The sequence below is a fragment of the Montipora foliosa genome, chromosome 8, assembly GCF_036669935.1.
Source record: "Montipora foliosa isolate CH-2021 chromosome 8, ASM3666993v2, whole genome shotgun sequence".
Taxonomy (NCBI): domain Eukaryota; kingdom Metazoa; phylum Cnidaria; class Anthozoa; order Scleractinia; family Acroporidae; genus Montipora; species Montipora foliosa.
The window spans coordinates 28489191-28501274 of NC_090876.1; the positions used below are offsets into that span (position 1 = coordinate 28489191).

Sequence of the window (12084 nt, forward strand, 5' to 3'; positions counted from 1 at the left end):
CGGTTTGTGAAAAAGGAAATTGTCCTGTTTGTCGCTGATCTCATTTTCCTGCGCTCAGCTGTTTGAATGTTTGAATCGTGTTACTGACTTACAAGTGACAAGCCATGGAATTTTATTCGTAACTTCAACAGTCTTTAAGCAAGCACCCGGTCCAGAGTTTCAAACGCTTTGACAGATCCAGAAAACACTAGGACTGATTTTACCCTAACCTGCGATCAGGCGTACTTTTCCTTAGACATGGTGCGAAAAGGTATTTCTTAGCGCCCTGTCTCAAGAAATGTACGCTTGATCGCAGGTTAATTTTACCCTGAGTTAGCTGCCGAGGCAACGAACGTCAACTTCTTTCCCCTAAAACCGAACTGAAATTTGACAATTAATTACAAGATCTCGATCCTAAAACAACTTAAGGGACGAGAATGCCAACAACCATTTCAAGGGACTGTGAACAATTATATATTACCAGAAACCCATAAGGTTTTATGGGTTTCTGATATTACTGAATAGGCCACTATCAAAAATCCCATACTGCTCTCTGTTGGCCCAAGCTTTGTCTTCATTTTCTCTTGTTCTCTTGTTTTTCTCTTTTCTATTGTAAGTCCCAAGAGAAACTGGAAACAATGGTTATGCAAAATTTTTGAGGGCAAACAAAGAGTATTATGGTATTTTTGAAAGTGGCGAATTAGCCTTTCTAGGCTCGTTACGACGGGAAAATTTCAAAAGAATATTTGTTTTAAAATGAAGGCAGTAGGTCTTATTAACACAAATACAAAAGAATATAAAGGTGGTCGCCATTTATGAAAGTGGTCTGTGATCGGTGTGCAATCGCACGGTCATGGGTTCGAATCCTGGATTTTTTTAGGCTTGCTTGCAACTTTGTTGAAAATGAAAGTCTTAGCTTGCTTGCAAACATAGCAATGGATAACGAGATATTTAATACCTGAGCAAGTGATAGAAATTAGGTCAAAATATGTCTTAGTAACAGCCAGGAGCTTTATCTTTATAAAAAGATCGTATGCAAGACATCTTGAACTTTTCTCAGACGTCAAAAACTGTAAACAAAGCAATCACATTGTCTCTGTCAGATGGAAAGGTTAAAATATTTTTCATAAGGATGTAACCTTTACCAATTGATTAAAAGTTGTGAACACCTTCACATTTTATCTGAATTTACCACTACTCCCGAAAAAGAAATCTTACACGTGATAAATTTAACCTGAAAATCTAAAAAATTGCCTCGATGTTGGTTGAGTTTGTTGGTTCTCTACTCTGCACAGAGAGGTTTTTCTCCGGGTCCTGTGGTTTTCCCATCTCCTGAACATTTGCCTTGATTTGCGTTTATTGTTAATTTCAGTTTACAGTGTCGCCAATTAGTGCTCCAGCACAAGAACGACTAGACACTTAATAAGTTGCTTACCTTACCTTTTTTTTTCCCATAATGCCCACCGTGGATACGGCGAGAGCCACTGAAATTTAATTTGACCAATCAGAATTCAGCGAGCGGGAAAAACTGTGCTATCCGACGTCACATCAATAGGTTCGCAGTTAAAGGACCAGAAAACTCTTTAAAAGATTTTGTGGCAACTTTTTTGGTAACAAACTTTGGCGCAAAACTGGGTTACCGGCGAGCGGCAATTCGAACATCAGCTGTTGTACTTCGGCTGTTATTTGAGCTTTTTCTAGCCATTTTAAGACGAATTCAGTGGTATTTTGGAATCAAGTGTAAGAAGACGTCAAACTTGTATTGATAAATGTATTTATTTGTGTTAACTTTCGACAGGCTACAATAGATCGACAACAACGTCATTTACGCACAGAAATGCACCGTTTCTAGTAAAAGGGCAATGATTGGCCTGTTGTCCTGTGTGGCATAACGCCCTCCCGGTTAAACTATCAGATAGCATCGAGCGAGTGCAGAAACGGGCCTTGCGCATCATCTTTCCTTCACTGCACTACTAAGAGGCCTTGGCTACTACCGGGTGTGTATGGGTTTGTGTAGCAAATTATTTATAAAGATGAATGAGCCCGAGTCCCGTCTTCGCGATCTTGTGCCACCGACTCGGTTGCAGGTGCACGGCCGCTCCCTTCGCAACAAAGACAGACCATCCCTTATAAGTTGCAAAACTGAACGCTTTAAGCGAAGCTTTTTTCCGGCAATGTGCCGCTCATAGCATGTAATTTAGGAACTTATGGGAATTCAATGTATAACTTGATATCTTTCTAGTTTCTAGTTTCTTATTTGTAGGCTTGGGCCGTAGCGGAAGGTTCCCTCGTCACCCTAAAACGCCTGGTCTCATTTTGGTTTTCCTTCAAAATCAAGGACACATTTCTTTTAGTTACCAAATTCAGTAGATGCAATAATTTAACTTAAAGAAAATTTCATTGAAGTATTTTGTGAAAGTGTGTATATTATATGATCAGCTGGTGTGTTAGGAAGAGGGGACCGGAGTAATTAAACATCACAGCTTCATGGGCGACATGTTTATTCGTTCGAGTGGAACCAGCCGAAAAATAGTAACTATCGAAACGATCATGATGATCATCAACAAAATATGACTGTCATTAGGGAACCAAGGGAATCGTTTGCAAGGAAACTGCTGGAAATTGGAGTTGACGCAAGAGGTGGGCAAATTCTGAGATATTTAAAAGGCCCCAAATTAAACGTTTGCATGAGTTTCATGATTACAAAATTAAGGAATTAGCTTTCAAATAGTTCTTAAGATTTTGACTTTAACATTTAAAAATTATTTTTGAAGTTGCCGTGGTTGCACTACATCATTTTTCAGAGGCAAGTAATGATTTTTGGTGGCTGGGGTTATATCCTAAGTATTTTAGGAGTGATTGCTTTCACAGACGTATTTTAAAAATATGACAATATCCTGTTTTATTTCCAACGTATCATTAATTTCTAATTTTCTGACATTTTTGTCATCTCTATCTTCACGTTTATGCTGTTATTAGGTCACAGGGGAATTTGATGATCAAGCCAACATAAATTTAAGTCAAGCTGATTTTAGTGTATTCCGGTCATGCATGCCATAAGGACCTTGAGCTCCAGATATAAGTTTCAAAGATCTTTTGCTTTAAGGTAAACCAAAATGCTACTAACTTGGTTAAAACATGAGGCTAAATTTCCATTTTTTGTCTTTCATTTTCAAGTTACGTTAACAAAAAAAACTATTTATTTAAGGTGAAAAGAATTTGCTTGGCGACAGTTGATCGGTCAAATGGGTATCAGTCAGGTACCTGCCAGCACCGCGTTCCACTTCCACACTCTGATAGTCACCGCCTGACTGTTGGTTATTTTCATATCGTCTTAGGTTGCAGCAGTACCTAGGCTGATATGACCCGCATGACCCTTGTCGGGTTACTAATTTGCCTCGCACTTGGTAAGTAGGAGATTAAATTCTATTTTAGACATTCTTATGGTCTAATTCATTTTGGAGAGGAGTTACATGAAAAAGAGGAGGAGGTTTAAGTCAATTACTTGTGACGCAATGACGGCAAGAGAATATTTGATATTAGCCGTGTATTTCCGCTTTTCTTATTTCCCACTAAAGGTCTAGCTTTGAATGAGACTATTGTATTCGAGAATTTTGTCAAAAGTTAGAATCGCTTGTCCGTCTTCCTTAATACAGTTAAACATGATCTCAACATGACGTAAGTGTAGATATATATATTTCTGCGGTCATTCACTCTACTAAAGGAATTCACTACACTTCTTTGACCGGTTGAATAGTAGATTCTCAGCAGAGAGATTTCCTTTTCAAGAATTACCGAAGAGGCCCAAAAATCCACTAAAGAGATTAATCTGAAGATAAGACAAAAATATTGTTCAGGCGTAGCTAGGAATCCCTGCCCGAGTCAAAAACAGATTTAAGTGTCTTTGATTTGGGGAATCATTTATTCCTTTGTTTTGGCGAGTGCTTCCTGTCTCAATTCGAGTTTTTTGAGGTGCGCAGTGGAGGTATAAGGAGAGGTTAACGTCTTCGATCCAAAGAAAATTACTGCTCAGACAATCATGGTTTGGCAAGTTGAATGTCAAAACGGAAGCCGTCAGACTAAACACACTGGTGAAATTTTGATATCTTAGTAAAACTTTGACCATATGACATGTTTGCCTCACGGAAAAGAGCATAGAAGTCAATAGTGTGAATAATGTTTTTGTGTATTCAAGCAGAAAATTTTTACTGTTCACAGATTCAGCTGACCGATGAGAAAAAAGAAATGATTTGCGGACGAACTTGAAGATATTGTTTTGAAATTACTTGAGAAGAAAGAAAGGATTTCAGTGTTTTATTCAATTATAAAATAATTAGGATAGTACGCGCCCTCTCATTGGTCAATAACTATGTTTAGAAGAGAGTATGGAAACACGGCTGTGACATCACACGAATTTTGATTGGTTATGTATTGTCAGACGCACGTTTTGATTGGTTGGTAGGAAATATGAACGTGTGTCAAGAAAATCAAGAAGGAAAAAAAAACAGCATTTTCCTTCATTTGTTAAATTATCTTTAAGAAATATTTGTAAAAGCAATAGATGACTTTTTTTCCGTGTTTCCATAGTCTCATCTAAACACTTGGGGGAATTGGGAGAATTGTGGACAGTTATGCAAACCCTCAAGTGCGTCTCGGGTTAGCACAACTGTCTCGAATTCTCCCAACTCCCGCTCGTGTTTAGATGAGCCTATGGAAACCCGGAAAACGTCCTTTGTTGCTTAGTTAGTGTGTGTTTCTCAAATCAAGACACTTCGAAGTGGACTCTTCATTCGTGAACATTATATGGAATAATTTAGACTCTACTCGTTTTCGTTCTCAGAAATCCTAGTTTTCACTTCTTCATTCTTATCTCCGGCTTTGTACGAGTTTTTCCTTTGTTTCAGCGTAGTAAACAAACAAATTACAACATGGTCTAGGACACGAAATACATGTAATACGAAATACAACAACAAGTCATTTTCGAATCTATTTCAAACCAAGTGCTCATCAACCGCAGGTAGTTTTATACTACAGACCGTTTTATCTGATCGTCGCTAAGGTTAAGCCGACTCTAACCTTTTTCAAGTATCTTCAAGCTTAATACTAATAGAATTTGATCTTCTGGCGTAATGACAATCAGAGTCGACATGTATTCCTTTCGCAGCCACATTGATCTGGTTGATCGGGTGATCGACTGCTGTCGCTTTTTTCCATAGAAAGAAAATAAATGTATGTATGAATAGACCTTTGCACGGTTTTTGACCGCAATCTTGTCGGGGAGCAAACACGGCTAAATTTACAGTAAATGTATGGGATTTTGGCCGACTTTGAACCGCTGTAGCGCCGCTAAAAAGATGCTTATTTCTAATTTTTGCCACTACTTTAAATAGTTTTATTGATATCATTCATTCAAAAGGAAATAAGGCCAAATCAATCTTCTCATGTTGCTTCTAATTTCGCGGCAATTTGCCGTGATGATTTTAGAAGGGTTTGCATGGAATCTTCAAAGTTCGTTTATGGTCGTTGTAGCCTGAATCTGATCTTTATATTTCATGAAAATAATCTCAATATAAATGTCTTTTAAAAGACACTTTCACTGTGTAAATCCGTCTCTTTTTAGCGGCGCTACAGCGGTCAAAGTCGGCCAAATCATTTATTGTAAATTTAGCCTTGTTTGTCCCCCAACCAAGATGGCGCCAAAAACCTTGAAAGGGTCTATTGAATCGAGCATAACCCCGGCCCAAGTTGTTAAAATAAATGAAGGAATCTCATCTTTAGCCAGGATTTAATTAAAAAGACTTATCCTTACGGTAAGCAACCATTTGGGTGCCTGCAGGGTATATTTTTACCACGTTGTGGTTGCCAGCGATAAGGTGACTGGGCAAGATGAGCCACGTCTCTCATTTTCGCGAGCATGCCGATGATTTTGTTGTCAGTAAATTGACCATGGAGTTCTGAAAAGAAGGGTTTTAAAATAGAAAGATCGGTTTCAGAAACTGAAATGGCTTCCTTCGTAAGTTGCCTTTAGCTGGTTCTGCTCGAGTGGTGAGAGCGGGATTTTGACGAACGTACCCACAGTTTGATCTATTATAGGCCTAGAAGGGGCGCACTTAAGAAAATAACCGGAATAAACTCCTTTCAAAAAATGTTTTGGTTACTTTTCAAAACCAAGTGGTTAACTGAGAACATGCACCATCCCAGGCCGCAACAAGCCAAAATTTTCAGACGTTTCTACATGTCTAGTTTTGGACTTTTATATTCAAAGAATTGTTAGTGTAGAAATTCCTTGCAACTTTAAATTTTACAATAGGAAAATAATCCACCGGCTAATTACAACGCATGTATTTTTGGTGACCATACTTACACACTTGCCTGTAAATTTAAACGCAGATTTACACCTTTTCAGCTCACGCTAATTTTTCCTTAGGGCCTCAATGCAGGGGTTTCTTGACGAAAGAAATAACGGCCTTTAGTGGATAGGGCGGGGCTCCACTTCTACTTGTCCCTCTGTGACAAAACTAGTTTTACGACGGGACGCCAAGAAACTTCTGAATTGTAGGAAAAAGAACATCTTATAACGTCGTGGTTACTTTTCAGTTAAAGATGTCACATAGAAACAAAAGACGTAACATTTCGTTGTTTCGTTTCACAAAGTCGTTGACGCACAACAAGTACAACAGACGAGTGGAAGTGATGTGACAGAGGAGGAGCCTCACCCTTATACCATTTCCTTCTTCCTGTTCCCGAATAAACAAACTGTTGACTTGATAGGTGATAAAGGGAACAAGACAAACAAATCCACGCAGCATGATAAGACAAAGCGAAATACCACTAAAGGTAACTGATTACAGTGTAATCTTACAGGTTTGGAATATTTATGTAAAAAATTGTTTACATCACAGGTATGGCAAAAAATATTTGTACATAAAAGGGTCGTGTCGAATGTTTAAAGTGACTACATAGTTTAACTGATATCGTGAACTTGATGGCTGGGTAACAATATATATATCAGATCAGCTTGCGTGGCCAGACCTCTTAATAACAACTTTAAAGAAGATAACTGGGTTACATATAATGCAGAAAAGGAATCACATAAAAGGTTGCCCAATCCTCCAAAAAGCCATCCCTCTGTTTTGGATTACTGCTCTCTTATTATCCTGATATTGTTTGCCATTCAGCGATGGTTGAACCGGCGTTACTCAAGGACAATCCACCTGAGGATGACATTGAAATCTTCTATCAACGAGGAAGCGTGTTGCATCCCGCTCATGAAATGTATCCCATGTGTCACCACTGTCCTAAGAATTCTACTTACGAAGAATGCACTCATAAACGTACTCTTAAGAGATGCGACAATGGACTTTCCAATATCTGCTTTACAAAGAGTACGAAAAGAGACAACAAAGTTCATTATAACATGGGATGTGCTAATCATAAACAATGCCAGAGGGCGAGAGCAAAGCCTTGCAAAGGTACGTAGAAACTATTTTGTAAATGTAAATTCTCAAGGATCAGCCCAAGAAAGTGAAAATCTTTTTTTCTCTTCAGACGAGCTAACTTATTTATTGAGTGGAGATGACGAGTATTGATCACGTTCAACGAGGCTTTCTCTCAAGGAAAAATCGTCCGAATCGTACGTGCTGCATTTTGAGGACCAGAAATCTGCGGACTCTGTTAGAAAACAGCTTATAGATCTTGGAAACCGCTGATCTGAAACCAAATACAACCAGTGTTCACAAGTCCAAAAATCGGGCAGCCGTAATTAGCGGTCACAAGAGAAAATGAGGGGACAGAGAGGGAGGCTCCCGGTCCAGCCCTTGGGATATGTCATGTCCACGTAAGTTATTTTTAGACGAGCAGAAGTCTTTGTTCTAGCGGAAGTCTGTCTACCGAGACGTCCGCATGCATTTTGAAAAGACGTGATGAATATTTATTCATCAGCCTTCCACGTGCTCCGCCATTTTCTCTTTTCACTCAGAACCTGAGAGCGAGACAAGACTGCATGCGGACGTCCCGGAAGACAGACTTCCGACTTCCGCTCGTCTAAAAATAACTTTCGTGGACATGACATATCCCGGTCAACGCCCTGAGACTCCCTCTCTGTCCTCTCATTTTCTCGTGGCGGTCAATATGTTATCCGTGAACAGCTAAAATGATGTGGTCTTTGTGATACAGATTCTATCGGTTACACTACTCGTCATCTCCATCAACGAAAGAAAGGACACAGCACGTCCGCCGTTGGAGTGCAAGAGTCGCGGATTGCGTGCAAACATTCGTAACAGTTTCGTATCTTTATTGGTAGCCATTAAATGTCGTCGTGTAAAAATTTCCTTGGTGTTTCCGGTTTCGGCCTCTCTAAAAAAAACAGCAGTTGGCTTCATCTTATTTGATTTGCGGTCTCCACAAAAATCAGAGTACTTGTACTCGGAAAGCATCTTCGTCTTCGTCGATGCCGCTGTCGTCGTCTTCATCATTATCATGCAGTTTCCCTTAGTGAAAAAAGAAAACAAGGGGTTTGCTCGCCGTGCGCATACGTTTTATCTTTTGGTAAATTTGTTAGCCCTTCTCGCCTTGACAACGACGTGATATGACTAAATTTGAGGTTGTGTGATCGAAGAACGCGGGCACCTGACTATAAATTTTCAATTTTGTTTCCAAGCATCCACTTTGTTCATACCAGTTTGATACACACTTTCCATGCCGAACGACTTGGAGTTATCGCGAATTTATCACAATAACGGACAGTTTTATATTTGGATTACGTTCCAGAACCCGCGAACCCGCGCTTCATCGTCTCTACTTAATTAAACTCTTCATCATCATTTCCATCTCAATCACCTTTACCTACACTGTCATCGTCAACGCATCATCCCTTTCCATCGCGGTCGTCCCTTGGATCAGTATAGTCTTGGACAAAATGGGTTGAGAATGTTAAAAACAGTTGTTATTTTACGCACTACCCCCTAAATATGGCATCATAGCAGCCTCCCCCCTCTGCCCCACAACCAATGTTGATAAGCTCAGGTTCGACATGCTTTGTTTGGTCCAGCAATATTTATTCGGAAGGCGCGGAGGGCAAAAGGAACGCTTGTTTTTCATACTTGTGATTTTAGTTAGTCCAAAAGCAGAATTTTCTCCGCAATTTTGTCCGAGATTGTATTTTATTGGTCTACCTGGAGCACCGTGTGCGGGGCATCCTCAATAGTAATAATTAAGGGGTTTTAATTTCGTCTGCTGTTTGAAACACTCGGCTTTTCACTACACCAACGCACCTCTTAGAGCGATTTTCAATTGAGTGTCGAAAGCAATTAGCGAATTGCTTTGGTTTTGCATTACTTTACTCAGTGATTGGTTCAAAGTTCTCCCGCCACTTTTTCAACCAACCAGAAGTGAAACCAAAACCAATCGTGGCTCGTGCGTGTAAATTTTCCCGCGCTTTGTGTCGGCTACGTGTAATTACTTCGAGTTTTGATTGGTTTACTGGATTGTCTCCGTCCTTTTTGATTGGCCAAAGTAATTACTTTGGTTTTGGTTTTACGACACTCGATTGAAACTCGCTCTATCAATGTTTTATTAACAAGGCAATGTTTTATTACTAACACAGTGTTAATATTTTAATACAGCTTCATTAACTTTTGTTAGCTAAATATTACTATCTTGTCATTCTATTTTCTCCCAGCACACGAGAAACGGTGCTTCACATGTTGCCAGTGGAGTGGATGTAACTCGATTGCTCATCATGATGACACCATTGCTCTTTCCTCCTGGAACACAGGTCACATTACCAAACTAGGATGGAGTACATTCGGCATCAGCCTTGTAACCCTGATTCTGGTGTATTTATTGTAAAAAAGACATAGTCATCATTTCTTTTAATGTACATAAGCTGGTTAAGCCTGTACCAGAGACAGTTTTTCACGCTATCTTCGGACAGCAGATAGCTATGACGACCTATCCGGGGCACAACAGAATAATGCACATTCACGGCACACATTTCATATCCGAAAAATGAAATTCGTCCATTATACACCCCAAAAAATGCCAAATAAGAAATTCTATACAAGGGCCTAGGGGGATGCCGATTTAGAGTTTGATAAACCAAAAAATCCTACATGAACAGTGTGCGAGGGCTCAACGGACGCAAAAGTTGGCTTGCAGCAGAAATCATACGAGTCCATGATTTGAAAAGTGATGCTTTGTATGGGAGAGAAATCTTTCTAAATTGAGCCAATGAGTGGGTGAATTCCATGTACAAGCACCTAACATGTGGTACCTATAATAAAACACTGAAGCCCTGATCATTTGATTAATGATCTTTTACTTAACATCATAATATAGGACAAAAACAGGATGAAATATTAACTTAAAGGAAATGGGGCCATGTGGGTAGCAAATCTTTAATTTACCTACTTGAAGTGACATAAAAGTATGTTTCGTACGAAATAAAGGAACTAGATTCCATAATTTTACGTCCTACCGAGCACACAAACTCTGATGGATATCGGAAGAGTCTCTACGGATAAATCTATGGAGGCTATTGTGTTTCATCTTTCAAACTATTGTCCACTTGCTATTAAAGTGAACTAAACGATAAGCTGGCAAAAAGAACAAAAACAATCAGTAGGGCTCCCAAATACAAGAAACAAGAGGAAGTAGATTCCCTGAATGGGTCATCTGTTCTCCTAACAAGATGAAATGTCGCTCGTGTGATCTTATTGTTCAAAGGCCATTCCATGTACAAAGTTACTTCGAAGTTACTTCAGTTCCCACCCGCTGGTCAGAGTTTTTCTCTTTTCTTGTGTGGGCCCATTTTCATCAGTAAGGCTAACGCTCACATGGTTCATATGGGGTAGAAACTTAGCACTTCACATTACACTTTAATCAGTTAAGTTACTTCTTCTGTATGTCATGTATTTACAGTTTTTTTGGGATGCCGTTAGCCTACGAGTAAAAAGATCATCATTCACTACGGTGAGGCGAGTAGAGTGGAGAGAACAAAGTTAGCCGAAAAATGTTTATTCATGTAAAAGCAGTTGGATGCTCAGTTGAAGTCCTGAAGTTGTGTAAAAGTGAAGGAAATGAACACAGCATGACTGTGCAAAACTGCACATTATACTTACAATCATGAACTTTCTTCAGCAAGTGAGAAGGAGATCCAGAAAACAAGGCAGCCTTAAAAGGAATTGGCTTTTAAAAGGTCGTCCTTTCACAAAATATGAATACAAGTCACAACTTTTACGAACTGGCGTCTTATCTATTCCTTTATATCCAATATCTTTAAGCTATGAATTAACTGCTAAGGTTACATAGTTATTGACAATCGTGTGGCACTTTATTATCCATTAAATTTTTGAAAAGGATGACAAACAAAAATTTGATCAAACTAAACGGTAGAAGAGAATTTATATTAAAAATACATATCCAACAAGAGAAGGAGTTCATTTGATAAAATGTAATGCAGTAGTGCCATTTGTTGTCGGAGCAAATGGAAACCATTAGTCCCAGAGATCCTGGGGCTCAACAAATCGCCACTTGAAACCAAACACATCGCGTATCTTGAAATGACTCGAGCTTATAAAGTGAAGTACGAAATGTCCAGTCTGTTATTATTGATGTTGTTGTTGTTGTTATTGTTATTACTATTACTCCTCATCATCTCCTTTATCCACTTGTTCAAGTCATCGTTTCCTTTGCCTAACGAGTTCTAGTTTTACAACTTTTCCTCTGCTTTTTTCTGTAATCCTAGAATCGCTGAATGGGCACACTGAATCAAAACCTTTCTTTATTTCGATTATTGATATATAGATTTAGCGAAGCCTAAAAGCGGGGCTCGCACGTTATTTATTCTTACAATGTTAACATGGCTTGAGCCTGCGGTCCAATCAAAACACAGTACCTGATCAGCGGTCAACTTTAAAAAAACCCCAGCTGACCTCGATAAGCTCTAAACTTGAACCTGCGATATTGTCACGTGACACTGGTCAGTAAGGAAGCAAGTAACTAAGGAAGTAAGTAAGTGAAAATTATCAGTTAAGCTAAAAAGAGAAAGTAAAAAACGCTTTACAACTGTTTTACATGATTGCCGTGTGGGAATCAGATATGTCA

General features: G+C 39.1%; 1 protein-coding gene across 7 annotated transcripts; it reads left to right on the plus strand.

The window, feature by feature from the left end:
• The first annotated feature begins 2264 nt into the window (after nucleotides 1–2264).
• LOC138013129 (uncharacterized) lies at nucleotides 2265–11624 on the plus strand. Of its 7 annotated transcripts, none has more exons than XM_068860117.1 (6): nucleotides 3026–3085; nucleotides 3188–3239; nucleotides 3318–3386; nucleotides 6751–6816; nucleotides 7158–7451; nucleotides 9659–11624. In XM_068860117.1, the coding sequence occupies exons 3-6, from the start codon at nucleotides 3341–3343 to the stop codon at nucleotides 9826–9828; spliced, it is 576 nt and encodes a 191-aa protein (XP_068716218.1). In that variant the 5' UTR covers nucleotides 3026–3085; nucleotides 3188–3239; nucleotides 3318–3340; the 3' UTR covers nucleotides 9829–11624. The 7 variants fall into 7 exon arrangements, with proteins under 7 accessions (XP_068716219.1, XP_068716215.1, XP_068716220.1 ...); XM_068860116.1 differs by having other exon boundaries at nucleotides 3027–3085; nucleotides 6634–6816; nucleotides 9659–11623; XM_068860118.1 differs by lacking the exons at nucleotides 3026–3085; nucleotides 3188–3239 and adding an exon at nucleotides 2265–2619.
• Nucleotides 11625–12084: the final 460 nt, after the last annotated feature.

Coding starts and splice junctions, on each gene's coding strand:
- LOC138013129 (XM_068860114.1), top strand. CDS start 3,341: ATGACCCGCATGACCCTTGTCGGGTTACTAATTTGCCTCGCACTTG. Junction 3,387..6,633: donor ACTAATTTGCCTCGCACTTG/GTAAGTAGGAGA, acceptor CGTTTCACAAAG/TCGTTGACGCACAACAAGTA. Junction 7,452..9,658: donor GAGAGCAAAGCCTTGCAAAG/GTACGTAGAAAC, acceptor ATTTTCTCCCAG/CACACGAGAAACGGTGCTTC.